Source organism: Garra rufa, chromosome 22 (genome assembly GCF_049309525.1).
Source record: "Garra rufa chromosome 22, GarRuf1.0, whole genome shotgun sequence".
NCBI classification, from domain to species: domain Eukaryota; kingdom Metazoa; phylum Chordata; class Actinopteri; order Cypriniformes; family Cyprinidae; genus Garra; species Garra rufa.
This window is the reverse complement of record NC_133382.1, coordinates 31355912-31376512: the sequence shown is the minus strand read 5'-3', so window position 1 is coordinate 31376512 and position 20601 is coordinate 31355912. Positions and strand designations below refer to the sequence as shown.

General features: G+C 35.8%; 1 protein-coding gene across 2 annotated transcripts in view; it reads right to left on the bottom strand.

The window, feature by feature from the left end:
- Positions 1-20601, bottom strand: part of aatkb (apoptosis-associated tyrosine kinase b) — a 72736-nt gene that overhangs the window by 20933 nt on the left and 31202 nt on the right. Inside the window, exons 2-3 of one of the 2 annotated variants that reach the window (XM_073827780.1) lie at positions 12201-12334; positions 2612-2753 (exon numbers count right to left, since the gene is read on the bottom strand). In XM_073827780.1, coding sequence (XP_073683881.1) covers positions 2612-2753; positions 12201-12334 — 276 coding nt within the window. Of the gene's footprint in view, positions 1-2611; positions 2754-6978; positions 7184-12200; positions 12335-20601 lie in introns of those variants that run through there. The other variant, XM_073827781.1, reaches the window with a different exon arrangement.

Here is a 20601-nt window from a genome sequence, read left to right as displayed (position 1 = left end):
GGGTGGATACCGCACACCAGAGTGCAATACATAAACTCTTTGGCTGAAACATCTCAAATCGGATGATAAACACTACAATTAGCTTCTTCATTTGTCTAACTGACATCCCAGGAGAAGATAGACACGTCTGATTACAGACAGATGCTATCTGTGTCACGGTGAGTGAGACCTGCACTTCCTGGAAGGAGGTTTGTATATCTTACCTCAACCTCATCCTTAAGGAGTGACATCATTCCAGCCACTCCTAAGAAAACAGGGCTGTAAATGAAATTCTTTTTTTGCGTAAAGAAAACCATAGTGGGATTTTTACATTGATGAATTAGCGTTATCATCCATCAGGTGGTAAAATACTACATCTATTATTTACTTATCGCATTAATGAAATGCCACAGCGTGAGAGTTGTGTGAGAGTTCTGTAAGCTGAATCTAGAAAACCACAACCTCTTAACCTCTGGCCTTTACTAATCGCATCACATTAAGGCTTGTCAGGCTATAATGAAGTGAGTTGTCGTGGGGAAGAGAGAGACTAAGTATCTACGGACTGTACACATTGTCTCCCAGATTCCTCAGATTCCAAAGCACATTTATGTAGGCTGGCTGAGGCGGCATTATGCAACAGGCAGATGTTGTGCTGATCGAGATGGAATAAGAGAGAGAAAGCCGGAAAAATGTTGGAGTGAAAAATCGTTTGCATTGCAAGACAATTTGCTAGTGGGGTAAGAAAAATAAACTTAATTAGTAAAATATTCTGTGTAAACAAGTCTTAATCTGTAAGGATGTTTGTACTGAAAAACAAGGAAATTTGCACCCTTGAAGCGCACGCAAATCGCAGAAATGTAAAAAAAGAGAGGGGAAGTCTGTTTCTCTTCAATGTGTTTGTTCCCACCAGCCTTGTGGTCTCAGGGCAACCCATAGATTACAGTCCAGAGAGACAAAGAAAGAATGGTTGAAGGCAATATGGAGAGCCAAAGCTCCTGTTATTCTCCGAGTTGAATACTAATGTGAAACTGAACTGAATGGAACTCAAAGAGTGAAGATTCATATAATCAAAATTTCTAAGTGAAAAAGCACATTTAAAAAGCCTTTTAGTTTGGAAGTCTGGTTCACAGAGAAACTTACAGAATCTGTCAAATGTTAATTATTTTACCAAAATAAGAGGGATCATACACAATGCATGTTACTGTTTACTTAGTACTGACCTGAATAACACACAGAGGACAACAGAGGAGTGAAAACGTTTAGAATTTAAAGATCAGGGTAAATTTAACTTATTTTGTCTTCCTGGAACCATGTAACTTCTTAGCCTCTGAAGGGAAGTACTTAATGAAAAAATATGATATTTAGGCAAAATAAGAAAAATGTACACATCTCCATTCTGTTCAAAAGTTTTCACCCCTGGCTCTTAATGCATGGTTTTTCATTCTGGAGCATTGGTGAATGTTTGAACCTTCTGTAATAGTTGCATATGAGTGTGAAAAGATGGATCTCAAAATCATACAGTCATTGTTGGAAAGGGTTCAAATACACAAAAATACTGAAAAACCAAAGAATTTGTGGGACCTGAAGGATTTTTCTGAAGAACAGCAGGCAGTTTAACTGTTCAAGACAAACAAAGGGATTCATGAACAACTATCACTAAACAAAAAAAACACAGCTATGGATAATTCAGGTAACAACACAGTAATAAGAATCAAGCGTATGTAAACTTTTGAACTAGGTAATTTTTATAAATTCAACTATTCTTTTTCATCATATTTATGTAACTAAATGTTAAAATCTATTAAATTCCTCATCCCATCATTCCCATTCAAATTCCAATTTAGCTTCCAGCAGGGTGCAGCCAATTCAATTAAAGGGATAATTCATCCAAAGATGAAAATTCTGTCATTAATTTCTCACCCTCAGGTCGCTTCAAACCTGTAAGACCTTCGTTCATCCTCAGAACACAAATTAAGATATTTTTGATGAAATCCGAGAGGTTTCTGACCCAGCATAGACAGCAACGCAACTAAAATAACAAATAAAGTCATTGAACGTGGTAGTTGCGTAGCTGTCTATGCAGGGTCAGAAAGCTTTTGAATTTCATCAAAAATATCTTAATTTGTGTTCTGAAGATGACCAAAGGTCTTACAGGTTTGGAACGACATGAGGGTGAGTAATTAATGACAGATTTCAAATTTGGAAGTGGAAGTATCCCTTAAATTCATTGAAGTTTCAATTGTTTAATTGTGAACTTTGCACAACACTGATAGCCATCGACATGGAGCAGATGGCCTGAGTTCTGAAGGTCCAGAGCAAGGCAGGGTTGTGGGAGAGTGTCCGCCCCAGGAGAGAAGACTGGAGGCAGCAGCAGGGCGTTGGTCTCTTCTGGATTTTACACTGGAGAGCTTGTGGGTTGGAAGCGGGACTGAACACATTAACAATATCCTCTGGAAAAAAAAAAAAACCCAGTCCAGAGAATGTGAAACTCGTATGGGAGTTGCATAAGTGAGGTCAGAGCGGATTCAGGACTGGGAGGAAATCCTAAACAGCCTCGCACTTTCTTAAGTGCTATCACATCTGGTCCAGCTCATATAGCAATTTTCACAGATGCGGTGTGACGATGACCCACCTGATCGGCCAGGTTGCTTGGCCACGGGCAGCGAGACCTCGGTGAGAGGCAGGATGTAGACGTCAGGACCGGTGTGTGATGCAGGAGATGCCGGCGTGGACATGTCCGCTGGATATTCCTCTCCCTCTGCATTCTCAAATTCCTATGGTAGCAATGAAAAACACAAAGGTCAGAGGTTACAGTAGCATAGCAGTATAACTCTCGACTTGAGTGGATGAATGGGTGAATGACTTTTACAAACATTCCCATTAAGGGGATAGTTTCCAAAGCAAAAAATTCTGTCATTAATTACTCATCCTCATGTCGTTCCAAACCTGTAAGAGCTTTGCTCATGTTATGTTCATCACACAAATTAAGATATTTTTGATGAAATCCAAGATCTTTCTGACCCTGCATAGATAGCAATGTAACTACCACATTTCAAGGCCCGAAAAGGTAGTAAGGACATTGTTAAAATAGTCCATGTGACATCAGTGGTTCAACTGTAATTTTATGAAGCTATGAAAATACTTTTTATGCACAAAGAAAACTAAAATAATGACTCAATTCAACATTTCCTGCTCTTTTTTGAATAATAACTTAATTCAACAATTTCTGCTTTTCCCTGAATAAAGTTATTTTGTTTTCATTATGCGCAAAAAGTATTTTGATAGCTTCATAAAATGAAAGCTGAACCACTTATGCCACATGGATTATTTTACAAGTGTCCTTACTACCTCTCTGGGCCATAAAACATGTCAGTTGAGTACGTAGGGTGAGTAATTAATGACAGAATTTTTATTTTTTGGGTGAAATATCCCTTTAAGTTATGAAAACGTTATAAATGTTTCTTCTTGGTTTTGTTAATGTTCTATTCCATGAACATTCTATTCTACTACTTTAAATCAAATGTTCTAGAACAGGGGTTTTCAAACCTGTCCTGGAGCCTCCCCTGCCCTGCACATTTTGTATGTCTCCCTTATTAGGCACACCCAATTCAGGTCTTGCAGTCTCTACTAATGAGCTGATGATTTGAATCAGGTGTATTAGATGAGAGAGACAAGCAAAATGTGCAGGGCAGGGGAGGCTCCAGGACAGGTTTGAAAACCCCTGTTCTAGAACATTCCCTGTTAGTGGATCCTTCTAATGATTAAAGGATATTCTGAGAATAATGGTCAAAAAAAATTTCTCCCAAGATTTATTGAATTAGTTATGTACAATATTCTAAAATAGGGATATTTTCTATTACAAGAACATCATATGGATGTTCCATGCAGGCTTGTGCACAATTCAGAATTTCAGAATTGGCCGCCATTCAATTCATGAGTTGGAATTTGAATTGAATTGACTCCGCCCCACAGGAAGTTGAATTTGAATTGGAGTTGGAATGACAGGAAGTGGAATTAAATTCATGGCAATTCAAAGACATTCCACACAGTCATACAACAGAAAGAATGTGTTGAATCTCACATACAATTACATTACTTTTGTAATTTAATAGCATAATTTCATTACACATAACTAGTCACTCCTCAACCCTGCATACATTTTGTTCCAACATATAGATAATGATCAAATTCTTGAAATAAATTACTCCCTCAATGTTTGATTAGTTTTGTTCAAAATGTTATTTTCATTTCAAAGTAATCCAATGACACAATGTAATCTGTACAAGTAGTTCAAACTAATATCATTTATAGAATATGTAATGAAATCATATCTGATATATATTGTAAAGCTTCATTGTTAAACACTTCACTTATGTATATGAATTTCTTTGAATTTGTATTGAATTGCAATTCTGCTTCCTTTAATTCAAATTCGAATTGTAATTCTAGATCCTGTTTTTGACATCAATTCAAATTTCAATTCAAATCAATTCAATTCAAAATAAGAACACTGTCCCATCAAAAGAAAAAATACTCTTTTCCTCATGTTTTGTTTTTAAAAGAGATCCCAATAGTCATATTATGTTGCTTAGCTCAATTCCATCTTTGTGGGAAGGATTCAAGGACTCTTTGTTTGTATGTGTGTGTGTGTGTGTGTGTGTGTGTGGTCTGGTATTCATCACGTTGTGGGGACCAAATGTCCCCACAAGGATAGGAATACCAGTAAATTTTGACCTTGTGGGGACATTTCTCAGGTCCCCATGAGGAAACAGGCTTATAAATTATGCACAATGAGTTTTTTTGAGGAAGTAAAAGTTTGCACAATCTCCTGTGAGGGCTAGGTTTAGGTGTAGGGTAGGGTTAGGGCGATAGAAAATACGGTTTGTACAGTATAAAAACCATTACGCCTATGGAATGTCCCCATAAAACATGTAAACCAGTGTGTGTGTGTGTGTGTGTGTGTGTGTTTTGGGGCTTAATGTACAAGAATAAACCAGCAGATCTTTAAACTGAAAAGAGACATCAGTGACTATTTTAGTTGAGGAGCGTTTATCTTGATTACTTTAATACAATGAATCAAAAAAGAACATTTAATGCTTACTGGAACAAATGGCAATTTATTAAAACAGTCCATTAAACAGCATGTCGCCATAATCACATCAAATAATGAGCCATCCGTTTAATCTCGAGAGCTTTAAACTTGTACGTCTTGTCCCAATATGCTTTTCTTCCCCACACGGATATGGTGAAACTACAAAGAGAGATGAGACAGTGCTAAGAAAAGACAAGACTTGGCAGCATCTGGAAATCGGAAATGCTCCTCCAGATGCAAGCAAATTTTCTGTGAACTCGGGTGCGGAGATACAGGGTCGGAGAAATGGAAAACACTGACCTAGAGGGGTCACACACACACACTTAAAAGCGCAAGCTAACAGACATATATACACAAACACATAAGTTTCCCTAGAGGCCCTAACATCCGCATCTTCACACGCCCCACACGGATGCCATATGACCCGGCTCCTGATCTACCCAGCGCACAGCAGCGCTACCGAAGAGATAGTGCTAGGATCTCCAACAGGGCACGCTGTGATCCGAACTAAAGGATTGTAATAATTTGTCGCCTGAAACCACATTGCTAAGCTTAAGTCACAGGATAAACATTCCCGCCAGCACTGCATTTTTTATCACATCAGGCTAATAATCAGCAACATCTAGTTTGCGCTGTTATATCCTCTGATGAAGAAACATCTGGTTTAAGCAAGTACTAGTACTGCTGTTTCCAAGAATAGGCTATCAAAAATTTATTTAGTGTTTAGGGATTTTTTTTTTTTTTTTTTTTTTGGACAAGCCAACACATCCACCCAAAAACAATGGATTTTGCAATAACCTTTGATGAAGTCATTTTTGGAAATAGCTGATAAAAACTCAGCAAAGACCTACACTAAAATCTTTCTCTATCTTTAAAAAAGTGTGAATATTTGTTGTCACAATGAGAACCTGCTACTAAACTGTCAATCAACAATATTTTAAACAGTATGACATTTTTGAACTCAAAAAAAATTATAAAACAGCAAGAATTTAGACGGCAGACTACAGTAATTATATGAAAATTGCATAAAATATGTGACCCTGGACCACAAAACTAATCATAAGTAGCTCAGGTATATTTGTAGCAATAGCCAATAAAAATGATATGGGTCAAAATTATAAATTTTTCTTTTATGTCAAAAATCATTAGTATATTAAGTAAAGATCATATTCCATTAGCATATTTTGTAAATTTCCTACTGTAAATATATCAAAACTACATTTTTGATTAGTAATATGCATTGCTAAAACTTCATTTGGACAATTTTCAAGGCGATTTACTCAATATTTAGATTTTTTTGCAGATTCTTGATTTTCAAATAGTTGTATCCCTATCCTAACAAACCATTAACAGAAAGCTTATTTATTCAGCTTTCAGCTATTGTATATATCTCAATTTATCAAAATAATGTCCCTCATGACTGATTTTGTGGTCCAGGGTCACATATGTGTAAAATTGTAATATAAAATGCATGACGATTTGGCCCAATTAAAATCCACAATGACACAAAATATAATTTTAGAAGACAATAAAAATATATATTTGAAAACCAGCATTTGCGTAATTGCGACTTTTGACTCATAGTCTCTATGATAGCTTCCCAGTGTGACAACTAGCCCCAATCTGCCTTATATACTGCATTCTTTGAGCGCCAACATCAAGGAACAATGCACGATTCCTACAATACTGCATTTAAAACATTTTCAGATTTCCACGGTTCATATCACTCAGCCTACAGTATATGCACTATTATAAGGCGAGTTACACTTTTAATTAAAGAAAGTTAAATGATTCACAAACACATTTACTAACATATAGCATACACACTACTATTCAATTAAAACTACTTTCTTAAGAAAGCACTGTAAGTTCTTGAGTCCAAAGATTTGATTAATTTCCCATCTTACCTGCCCTTTAATGCACACGTGTTACATCTAACAAGTTGCGCTGAATCTTTAACTCTTCCCTTCCGCCCCGGGAACCTGCACCGCTGGGCTCTTCGCACAGCACCTGTGAGGTGCCCACATGACCCCAGACAGATCCCTCACCAGACAGAACATTAGGAAGTGGTCCATGCTGCTGCGCGACCAGAGAACCCAGGTCTTGAGTATACATCATGACAACTCTCAAGAAAACATATAAATAAAAAGCAAATAGATCCTGGACTTGAGAGAGGCAGAGAGAGAGAGAATGCAGGGAGGGGCAGTTCCTGTGTTCTTCCCTTGAGAGTGTGGACGACCAGTGATTAAGAATAGTGGAGACGCTTCCACAAAAATGTGTGGCTGAAGCAAAAAAAAAATCTAACAGGGAAAGGCTTTCACATTCTGTGCCTATGACATCACTCTTTTTTCTTCATCCTTCCTTCCTCGCGCTCATTCTTTCTCACATGTGCATGACAGGCCCTTTGCTCTAGCCATCGGCACAAATGAGCACGCTCACATGTATGCCTGTATCCGTGTGCAATCATTTGGAGAGGTTAGATTTTGCATGTCTGCATATTTACCAACAGTGCATTACAATACTGCATCACTTTCTAGAAAAGTAACTAATTTTATTAGTTACTTTTTATGGAAAGTAATGTGTTACTCTGGGCAGGGCTTGCTTGTTTAATATAAAAAAGTTCTATTTTTGGCAAATGTAAAAGCCCCTTCACACCAAAAAGTAAAATGAATAAGCCTCAGGCTGAAGGAAATGTAAATTCACGGCTGTAATGTAGAGGGTTCAGCAATCCATTCTGGATTGCTTGAAGAAATAGGATGCAGTGGAAGGAAGTTCAACACTTTTTTTGCTTATTGGTATGGTTGAATTGGATCATTGAAGGTCAGCAATGGGTAATAAAATGGGATTAAATACATAAAGGATAGGGATAAAGGTTTCCGTCTTATTCTGAGTTTGCAATTTACTGTTTTTATTTATTTTGAGGAAAACTGAAAAAATTTTTGTGCAAGTGAGATGAGTAAACGCATGTTCAAAGTTAGTCTAGAACTACAATAACGATCATGTTACACAGCGCACACAATGCCTCTGCAATTCTCTCAACATGGGGAGAGTAGAGCTGTCAGTCAATAAATGGGAAAACAAAGTAATTGGTGTTACTTATTTGATAAAGTAGCTCATATATTTTCTTGTAAATTAAAAAGTAATGAGTTACTTTACGAGTTAGTTGAAAAAAAGTAATTTGATTATGTAACTCGTGTTACCCCCAATATTGTTTACTACTGTTACAATGTTTACTTTTCAAATGTTTGGCATCCTTTTTTTTGAAGCAATTAATAGTTTACTTCAGCAAAGATACATTAAATTGATCAAAAGTGACAGTAAAGACATTTATAATGTTGCAAAACATTTCTATTTTAAATAAATGCTGTTCTTTTGAAAATTTCTATTCATCAGAGAATTGAAAAATTGTTCCACAAAAACATTAAGCAGCACAACTGCATGATACAAAATCACAATTCAGATTTTTTTCTCAGAATTGTGAGAAAAAAGTCTGAATTGTGAGTTTATATCTCACAATTCTGAGGAAAAAAATTTGCATCATGCAATTCTAATTAAAAAAGTCAGAATTGTGAGTTTATATCTGGCAATTATGTATTCAATAACATGCAATAACACATATTATTCTTTTTTTCCCCCTCAAAAGAACTTTATGACTAGAAATGGCCAGTTTATATCACAATTCTGAGGAAAAAGTCAGAATTGTGAGATACAAACTCGCATTTGTGAGAAAAAAGTCAGAAATGCAATCTTGTATCTTGTAATTCTGACTTCTTTTCAGAATTGTGAGATAAAAAGCTGCAATATCATTTATTTTTTATTTAGTGTCAAAAACGACTGGAATAATGGCTGCTGAAAATTAGCTTTGTATCACAGGAATAAATTACATATAGAAATAGAAAACAGTTAAACTTATAATAATATCTTATAATACTACAGTTTTTACTGTGTTTTAATCAAACAAATGACGAGGTTTATACACAGGGTTGTTGCAGTTTCCGATAAAGTTCGCAGTAACACTAATTTATTCGCCAACACTTAATGAGTGTTCATTATTGACTGTGCATATACAGCACTCAACATATTAGCATAAAACACGCTGTTAATCATTGTATTACAGTTGCACCTCAAACTAACATAGACGTTTCTCAGCACTCACGGTTGTGTAAGTGTGTGTGAGGTTTTGAGAATGCTAAAAGGGAATGAATGAATCAATTACCCTCAAGCTTGTCAGACTCCCAACTTGTGTACAAGAACGTAAAAGTGTTAAATAGACAGAAAACGTGTTAGATAATAGATGCAGAGAGACGGAGGGAAGAGGAAGAGTCTCTTTTCAGCAGCTGATGTTTAAATGCTGAGCTGTAGTTCCACTGAGGGATTGTAATTACAAATATTTGGCCTTTACTGGAGACCAGGTGCTCAGAAGCATGAAAGAGTCATCCTCCGTTCTCACACACACTCACACGGGTCTCATTTCTCCTGTGCCTTGACCCACTTTAAAGTTGCTGCTGAAAAATGCACAGTGCGCGCCGAGATCTATAGCCGTATGCCGTTTGAAGGCCTCCGCTGTTCACTACAAAAACACGTCTACGGGGAGGCGATTGTTCCTTTAACCTTATGAGACAGGACTAAGTGGTTTGCACTGAAGGAATTGCTTTTTTCTGAAACTCTGGCACTCTAACCTCAAAAGGGCAAGAGGACGCGCAGCTGAACAGAATGCATGTGTGCATGTGTTGTGCTACTTTTCAAGTAGTTGATCAAAGCATTCCTACAGATCTGAAACAGACTCTGAAGTGATTCATGAATCATTCTTTTCAGACTTTACAAATTCATTCAGAACTGCAGGACGGCAACAGGCCAACAAGTTGCAATAGAGAGATGTTTTTGTGGTTATTCATTGCTGACTGGCAAGTGTGATTAAAATCTCACCCAACTAACAAGCTTTGAATGTCAAATAGTGATTCAATCTGAAGAGATGTGGAATTTATATCAGCAGACTTACACTTGATTCTAATTGCTGTTTTTTTGAATAATGACTGCTGAATATCATGCATATCACTGTATGCTCTCTTTCTCCTGACATAATTTCAACTCATCAATATTTTATGCCTATTTGTTTACTTTTTTAGAGTAGTAAAGTACAGTAAACTATACTAAATCTTTGCTTCTGGCAAAGCATTACATTATTAATGCACATTATGCTTTGCATATTCATAGACGGTGGTAAGAGAAAGAACATTTACAGTATAAAATAGGATGATCTTGTTTTATCATTTTATCATTGAGAAACAAACAAGCATTAGATATTATGAAAATACATAGTTTTTTATTATCTTATGACTACACAATAAACAGAATAAATCTATAAATATTGTATTTACATATATATATATATATATATATATATATATATATATATATATATATATACAGTCAAGCCCGAAATCATTCATACCCCTGGCAAATTCTGACTTAAAGTTACTTTTATTCAACCAGCAAGTTTTTTTTTGACCGGAAATGACACAGGCTTCTCCCAAAAGATAATGAGACGATGTATAATAAGATGAGGCATCATTTTGGAAAAAAAATATATACATTTTTCAGCTTTTATTTACATTTGAACAAAAAGTGGCATGTCCAAAATTATTCATACCCTTTGCAAACTGTCACAGTCTATGGGAAAATCCAAAGTTCTATACCATTCCAAATAGTCCAAGCTGGTCTAAAGCATCCTAATTACCCTGATTTACTGGGAACAGCTGTTTTAATCAACTCAACAGGTGAAAAACAGAAGCTCTCTGCAGTTGGTTTGTAGACAGTCATGGCTAAGACAAAGGAGCCGAGGACCTGCGGCTGCGCATTGTGGCTGCTCACAAGTCAGTAAAGGGCTATTAGATCACATCTATCTGTTTTGAAGTTCCATTGGCTACAGTGCCAAGTACTATTAAAAAAATACAAGATGTTTCGCACTATGAAAAATCTCAGAGGACGTGGTCGGAAGCCAAAAGTGACACCTGTGCTGGCCAGGAGGATAGTGAGAGAGATAAAAGAGAATCCAAGGATTACCACCAAGGCCATCCTGATGAATCTGGGCTCTGCTGGGGGCAACATCACAAGGCAGATAGTCCACCGGACACTGCACACCGCTGGGCTCCACAGACGCAGACCAAGAAGGACACTACTTCTCCAGATAAGGCACACAAAAGCCCGCTTGGCCTCTCATCTGGACAAAGAAGAAGACTTCTGGTCTTCTGTTTTTTGGTCAGATGAAACTAAAATTGAATTGTTTGGCCACAATGACGTAGCCTTCATTTGGCGTAAAAAAGGAGAAGCCTTCAACCTTAAGAACACCATCTAGTTAAAGCTAAAGATAGTAATAAGCTAAAGATCAGGGTGATGGCAAGGTGACCCTCCAACCTGAAAGAGTTGGAGCTCATCGCTAAAGATGAATGGGCAAAAATACCAGTGGAGACATGCAAAAAGCTGGTCAGCAATTAGGAAGCGTTTGATAGCTGTAATAGCCAATAAAGGCTTTTCTATTGATTATTGAGAAGGGTATGAATAATTTTAGACATGCCACTTTTTGTTCAAATGTAAATAAAAGCTGAGAAATATTTTTTCCACAATGATGCCTCTTGTACATCGTCTTATTATCTTTTGGGAGAAGCCTGTGTCATTTCCAGTCAAACAAAATCTTGCTGGTTGAATAAAAGTAACTTTAAGTCAGAATTTGCCAGGGGAATGAATAATTTTGGGTTTGACTGTATATATATATATATATATATATATATATATATATATATATATATATATATATATATATATAAAACAAGAAATAAAAAATACAGGAAGTAGTAAAAATTAATAAAAGCATACAAAATAAGATTCTACATTAAAACAATAAAGTCTCTGACTGGAAAACACAACAAAGATACTGTGAAGATTTGGATTGTCTGCTTATTTCATGGGCCCGAGGCCTGATATGGTGTATTTTATGTATTGTATTATGTGTGTTCTGATTGGAACTGAATTGTGCTGAGTTGGCTCAAAGTTTGTGCCCTGTAAACCATGGCAGTCTTATGTAATTTATGAGCCACTACTTTTAAAAGTGATTGAAATTTCAAGGTCTTACCTTAAATCCAATATCACCTCGTTTACAGCACAGGCAAGCCAGCATGAGGAATATGAAGGTAAAGAGTCCAGAGAAAGACACAGCCACCACAGCCAGAGAGGATGACCAGGACAGCTCACTCAGTGGCGCGCCATCTGCAGGACAGACACAACATTACACAAACTAAACAACTGCAATAATACACATATTTGCACACTAGTATTCCTTGTTCTGAATACTTTTATTTGTGTTTCAGAAAACCAAAACTAAGGAAAACCAATCACACAAAATGTGAGAAGGTTGTTGACAAATGGACATCATTAGTATCAGGATTTTAGGTTGAAGGAGTAGTTCAATTCCAGAACAAAAATTTACAGATTATGTACTCACCCCCTTGACATCCAAGATGTTCATGTCTTTCTTTCTTCAGTCGTAAAGAAATTATGTTTTTTGAGGAAAAAAGTTCAGAATTTCTATCCATATAATGGACTTCTATGGTGCCCCCGAGTAAATGCAGCTTTAAAGGCCTCTAAACGATCCCAGACAAGGAAGAAGGGTCTTATCTAGCGTTATTTTCTAAAAACATTTACAATTTATATACTTTTTAACCTCAAACACTTGTCTTTTCTAGCTCTGCATGAACTCCGTGTATTCCGGTTCATGACAGTCATGACACCTTATTTTCTCCTCCAACTTTAAAATCACCCTACATCGCTGTTTTACCTTTTTTTTGTAAAAGGCCTTTGACCTTCTTTGCATGTTCAGTTTGTAAACACTGGGTCGGTACTTCTGCAGTGATGTAGGACGATTCTGAAGTTGGAGGAAAAAATAAGATGTCATGACTGTCATAAACTGGAATACATAGAGTTCACGCAGAGCTAGACAAGACAAGCATTTAAGGGTTAAAAAGTATATACATTTTAAATGTTTAGAAAAAAACCGATCGTTAAGATAAGATCCTTCTTCCTTGTCTGGGATCGTTTAGAACCCTTTGAAGCTGCATTTACTCTGGGGCACCATAGAAGTCTATTAGAAATCCTGAAATGTTTTCCTCAAAGAACATAATTCCTTTACAACTGAAGAGATCTTGGATGACAAGGGGCTGAGTACACTATCTGTAAATTTTCGTTCTGGAAGTGAACTACTCTTTTAAAATGTGTATTTTGGTTTAAGTTTGTGTTTTTAGATAATATAACTGGTCACCATTCTTCACTCTTAATCAACTTTTCAATTACACTAGTTACACTAGTTACACTAGTAGATTTAAAACATTAATTTGAAATTAAAGGATTGGTTCACTTCCAAAATAAAAGTTTCCTGATAATTTACTTACCCCTATGTCATCCAAGATGTTCATGTCTTTCTTTCTTCAGCCTTAAAGAAATTGAGGTTTTTGAGAAAAACATTCCAGGATTTTTCTCCAAATAGTGGACTTTAAACAGGATCAACAGGTTGAAGGTCCAAATTGCAGTTTCAATGCAGCTTCAAAGGATTTTACATGATCCCAGCCGAGAAATAATTGATCCTCACTGAAGTCCTCTATATAGAAAAAAAAAAAATCTTGGAATGTTTTCCTCAGAAACCTTCTTTTCTTTTCGACTGAAGAAAGAAAGACGTCTTGGATGACATATGGGGTGAGTAAATAATCAGGAAATTTGTATTCTGGAAGTGACCTAATCCTTTAACTGACGTCATTAAATGGCCCTGTGTTGTGTACCCATATGATAAATGTCTTTGGCAAGATTAACTTTTGGCCTCACAAACTGAATATAGTGAATACACCATTAAGTCTCTTCTGATTTCAGTCCATTTGGAGTAAGCAAAAAATGCTGCAGACTAGCTTGGACTGAATGAAGATACTGTATCATCCTGCTGTTTTCTCTCACTTTTTAAACTGTCAGATCTAATACACTGCATATGCAGGCCAGTGGCGCATATATGTGACCCTGGACCACAAAAACAGTCTTATGTCGCTGGAGTATATTTGTAGCAATAGCCAAAAATACATTGTATGGGTCAAATTTATTGATTTTTCTTTTATGCCAAAAATCATTAGGAAATTAAGTAAAGATCATGTTCCATGAAGATTTTTTGTAAAATTCCTACTATAAATATATCAAAATGTAATTTTTGATTAGTAATATGCATTGTTAAGAACTTAATTTGGACAACTTTAAAGGTGATTTTCTCAGTATTTTGATTTTTTTGCACCCTCAGATTCCAGATTTTCAAATTGATGTATCTTGGCCAAATATTGTCCTATCCTAACAAACCATATATCAATAGAAAGCTTATTTATTGAGCTTACATATGATGTATACATCTCAGTTTTGTAAAATTTAACCTTATGACTGGTTTTGTGGTCCAGGGTCACATATTATTAAAAAAGTGCCAGGGCAAAAAGAACATAATTATGAGTAATACAAGGAAAGTGTGATCTAATTCATCATCTAACAGAATAAAATTACAAGACCAAGACTGAATGTCATTGTCAGTGAGGTCGTATTTGCAAGCTTTATTTTTTATTAGACTTGCAGGGTCTTATTTTCACTCCAAATTTGGCTCTAGTAGTTGCCGTGGAAACTAGAATGGATAGAATGAGTGTAAAATCTGCAGTTGGCTGCAAAATGCTCTGTGTTTCAGCACATCCCCTCAATCCATGAATCCATGCCTTGATCCTCACCTTTCAGCCCACTCATCCAATCTATCTATCTAAAACAAGACAAAAGCAGACCATGAAGACATGGGTGAAGATACGGTTTGTGTACTTGGCACGTTTTATTAGTAATATGTTGTGAGGCTTCATGAGATGCATTCATCTATATTTCATTGCCTCTGGTGCCGGGAGGTTTTCTGGGTGCTGAACCGCTCACTGCAGCTGCATTACAATCAGACGTAAATCATTCAGTTCAAACCAGCAGAGAGACGCAGCCAAACCACTACAATAGAGATATTGCTTTAATGAATAGCAGTTGGGTTACTTCTGCTGTGCTTGGTAAAGCAGGTAAACACTAATGTATTTACAGCATATCCAGTTATTTTGAAGGACGAGTCACAGGGATCAGTATGAGCGCTGAAATTAGTATTCATGAATGGGATCGCATGCAGTGATGAGGCACAGAAGGGGAAGTGACAAAGACCCTTTCAAGCATCCTTCATTAGAAAAGGTTGATTGGAAGAAAAAAATACAGTGATTCTGTTGCTCCAGGGTGAGGGATAATATCACACACACTAAATCGCATGCTTTAAAGAACATCTCAAATAATAAGGACCACGCTGAATTTTCTCAAAATCACTTGGCGTCAATTGTAAGGACGTTTTTAAAAAAGTATAGCCAAACCTATACATTTAACTGCATTTTGTTCAGTGTGAGATCAATATTATGGAGTACTGTCTTAATGAAGACAATGAGAGCACCCCAGAGCCTTCCACTCTTAATGAGAACAGATGTTACAAAAGCCAGGGCATTCATTCACTTTAAACCTGAAGACTACACATTTACAACTATGATTATTACTTGACTTTATTATTTGATCGATCAGTTAATTTGTATAAACTCCTTTATTTATTAGTAGTGGAGTCGCAGCAACAAAACCGTAACAAAAGGTAAAAATATACATTTTACTTTAAAACAGTCCACTAACTGAATTCTAATACCAAAATATTTGGACTTTGAAAGGGATAGTTCACTCAAAAATGAAAATTACCCTCTTGCATTACTTACCCTCAAGCCATCCTAGGTGTATGTGACTTTCTTCTTTTTAGACAAATACAATTGGAGGAGTTATATTAAAAAATGTCTTCCAAGCTTTATAATGGCAGTGAATGAGTGCTGAGATCTTGAAGTCCAATAAAGTGCATCTATCCATCATAAAAAGTGCTCCACTCAGCTTTGGGGGTTAATAAAGGCCTTCTGAAGTGAATCGATGTGTTTGTGTGAGAAAAATATATCCATATTTAAATCTTTACATCCTGTAATCTCTTAGAAGTACAAAATGAGTTGTAAAGACACAATTGTGAGGATTTCAATATAAGCCAAGAGGAGACTGGTTTTCCTTTGATGTAAACAAAACTTTGTTCTCACCGTCTCTTGAGAACATGCATACAACAGTTAGTGAAAGCTAGAGATTATGTTTTTTTTTTTTGTTTGTTTTTTCACATCAAATCACTTCAGAAGGCTTCAGATTAACCCCCCGGAGCTGTGTGAAGCACTTTTATGATGGATGGATGCATTTTTTTGGACTTCAAAATCTCAACACCCATTCAGTGTCATTATAAAGCTTGGAAGAGCCAGGACATTTTTTTATATAACTCTGACTGTATTTGTCTGAAAGAAGAAAGTTGTATATACCTAGAATGGCTTGAGGATGAGTAAATCATGGGGTAATTTTTATTTTTTCAGTGAACTATCCCTTTAAGAGCACTTAAAAAAAAATCATCAACATTGATAATAATAGGAAATGTTAATGGCTGCTAAAAATGCAGCTTTGCCATCACAGGAATTACAATTTAATATATTAAAAGAAAGCATATTATTATTATATGTTGTTTTAAATTGTAATAATTGTAAAAATATTTCACAGTATTACTGGTCTATTACAATTCTCGGCACATTTTGCTGACTAAATTTTAATTAAATCTGGTTAATAGTTTATAATCTAAAGACCTTTGCTGTACAATCTGCTCAAATGAGACATTCCGCCGATTAGAAGTGCGAACAACATGCACATCTGTCACTATTCATCTTCAAAATTCAGCGTTTACATTACAAGAGTGACATTAGTCATGCAATGCTCTTCTATTTCTGAGATGACCGTCTAGTTATCATAATTTTCACACATTCTCTGAAACACGTTGTCTGGTTCCTGTGAGCTCAAATTCCAGACTGCTTTTCAAAGTGTGATTACAGCGGTGACTCATTGCAATTTCATCGAGCCATTACAAGACTTTCACATTCAGGTGCTCTCAAAATGTGTTGTCTTTGAGATTTGATTTGGATCAATCAAAATCTCAATTTGCAATCAAACTTTAGTCTAAAGTGCTTTCTGGAGCTTTAGATGGAGAATTCTCATCTTAAATGTGTTTTATAGCATACAATGAACCCAGAGAAAAAAATCTAAACAGAAACAAACCAGCAGTAATCATCAGATTTAAAGCACCATAGGGCTTTAGAGCCTATATTCTTCAAGATAATAAGCATTTCTAAGTAGGCAAAGACAATATACCATAAATTTCAAGACAATTGAGCCAAGGACGATAGAAATACAGACATTTTTAATGTTTATCATTGTTATAGCATCCGGTTTTTAAAACACGTCTGCATAGACTCAAACTGTTACTTGAAATAGTTTTAAAAAGCTGTTTGGAAGCTGTATCTATTTAAAGCTTGAGACTATGCAGGCATGTAAAACGTGGTAAAAAAAAAAGGCCTTCTTTAAAAAGATTTTATAAAGTCTGTCTGTTCTTTAAAAGGTGATGTTTCATAAAAATTTGACTTTTCTGTGTTTAAGTGCTATTATCGGGTCCCCAATGCATCTACTAACCCAGAAAACATGAACAAGAACAACCCTGTAACTTTGTTTTGTTAAGCCTGTCTCTGCAAGCTTGTTAAAAAACAAGCTGCTCAGATTTCGCTCCTCCATAACGTAGAAAGGGGATCTTATTATAACATTACCACCCCTTAATCTGCACATTTCCATTTTTTTTTTTTTTTTTGCAAACAACATTGGTGTACCAGTTTTAGCAGCATGGCAAAAGTTTGAGCAAAGCATGCTAACTGTTCTGTCTTTGGCTGCACAGACAGAACACTATTTAGAGTCCCAGCCTCAGAGGAGACAACAGAGCAGTGGAATTATTGATTTATTTACTGTATATTACGCTGCTGCCACACAGATCTAATTTAATTTAAAGCAATTTCTTTCCCAGCTGTTTACCTTCACAGACATAACTGACTGTTTTTGTAACTATTGTGTGTTTTTAACAGAAACGTGTGTGTATTTGGCAGTTTAAGCGCAATAAGACATGAAAGAGAACTTATATTTATTACTCACATGCCATGTTACAGCCACTTCCTGTGCATGTGCTTCAGATGTGTGGACTCAGAAAACTCTATATCAAAGTTTAAACTGATATGGCTTTAAAACACATGATTTCAGTGTGATAAGCGTGACAATCAAAACCAAACAAACGTTTTTTGGCAGAATATCTGAGGTATGAGCTGTGAAGCCACAATTCTATTCTGGAAAAGGGGGTGGGGAGCAGCAGCTCATTTGCATGCTTTCACTCAAAATAGGCATTTTCAAAATGATATAATAAATGATCTGTGGGGTATTTCGAGCTGAAACATTCTAGGGACACCTGAGACTTGTAATGCATATTGTAAAAAAGATCTCCTTTAAACTTTGTATTCATCAAAGAATCCTGATTTCTAATGGTTCATGTAACACTGAAGACTAGAGTAATGGCTGCTGAAAATTCAGTAAGAAAAGTGTTCCAGGTTGTCTCCCCAACCGTGCTATTTTTTTGTCATTCCAATTCAATTTAAATTCAACTCACAAACTGAAAAGAAGCTATTTCTTAAATTTTACACAACCTTGTATCCCAGCACCCCATGCCTGAACACCTAAAATACAAGATAAGGTCGAGTGACTACTGTGGAGTGTTCTTTAAAAAAAAAAGTACAAGCAGGAATACAGAGAGTGGCAGAAAGAGATCACTGATATTCTCCAGGCATTCATTTTTAAAGAATAACAAAGTAGAAGAATGTGAAAAAGATGATAAAAAAGTAGAAGGAACAGAACAATGTTTTAAGAGAGAACAGATGTTCTTGTTTATTTTTTTTAAACCAAAAAAGAATCTGCAGTTTGCTCTTTCCTCTCACTCTCTCTCCTCCAGAGTAGCTCAGGGGTTGGTACCCATTTTCAGTGAGCTCAGGCAGAGAGCAGGAGCAGCTCTAATGACTAAATGATGAGGGGTGGGTGGGGTTGAACCAGAGGAGAGCCACGAGAGCTGGAGGAAACGTGTACTCTGTTCCCGGTGGGAAGCCACTTGAGCTCGACAAAAGAGCCCAAGCTGAACCGTTCATTTACAGCAGTCAGAAACAACAGAATTCAAGCAGCTTCATTAACATTAACCAAGCCCGACGTGTTAACCAATCATATGACTAGATAAAGGAGCCGCTCGTTTCTATGGAGATGACTGACAGGTGATTTAAACGGCATAGGCTGATGCTTACACAGGTCACGCGCTTTCACTTATACAGGAATCAAACTGCCTGAACAGCATTAATGGGCCTCTAGTCATGTCAGCACACACACTTGTGCATACACAGATTTTTCTCTGATTGACAGGTCTGTTTGGCAAAACCAGACAGTGTGATTTGACATAAGCTAAAGCACTTCTAATGATATCCACATTTCACTTGATGGATTTAAATAAGGAGGCAAAGCTTTGTGTTCTCAAGGGAAAGTGTAACTATTTACAGAGGTGGTGATTTCGTATGAATGCATTTGTTGTGAATTAAATGATTTTTAAGAAAAAAGCGAGCGTGAAGGTTTATCACCAGACCTAAAAATAATGATGTAAGCACATTATGAAAATGTGTGATTAAGATTGTACAAAATCATATATTTTGCGAAAAAATTTTCTAAGAAGTAAAATAGTTTAAATAAACTGCAATAAATTCTTTAAAAAAATTTTTTAAGTGTAAATTAATGTTAATAAAAAGTATTAAAAAGTACATTACATACCATTTTACCTTATACTCTCAGCAGAAAGAAAAAACAATACGATAACATTTATTGTTTTTGTATATTAATTATATTAATAAAATAATTATCAATAGCTTCAGCCACTATTTTTAGGTTTAATGTTTTAAAGATTAAATTTATTCCTGTCATTTTCAAAACTGAATTTTTAGCTTTATTACTCCAGTCACATGATCCTTCAGAAATAATTCTAATATTCTGATTTGCTGCTCAAAAACATGTATTATTATGATTGTAATTATTAAGCTAAGTAGATTTTTTTTCAGGTTTCTTTGATGAATAGAAAGTTCAGAAGAACAGCATTTATCTAAAATTGAAATCTTTTGTAACATTATAAATGTCTTTATCATCACTTTCAATCAATTTAAAGCATCCTTGCTAAATAAAAGTGATACTGAAAAAAATTATACTGACTCCAAGCTTTTGAATGGTATACTGTATAATGTTACAAAAGCTTTTTATTTCAGATAAATGCTGATCTTTGGATCTTTCTATTCATCAAAGAATCCTAAAAACTGTACTCAATTGTATTAAATATTGATGATAATAATAATAATAATAAATGTTTCTTGAACAGCAAATCAGCATATTAGAATGATTTCTGACAAATCGTGTGACACTGAAGACAATACAATACAAAACAATTTAGCTTTGAT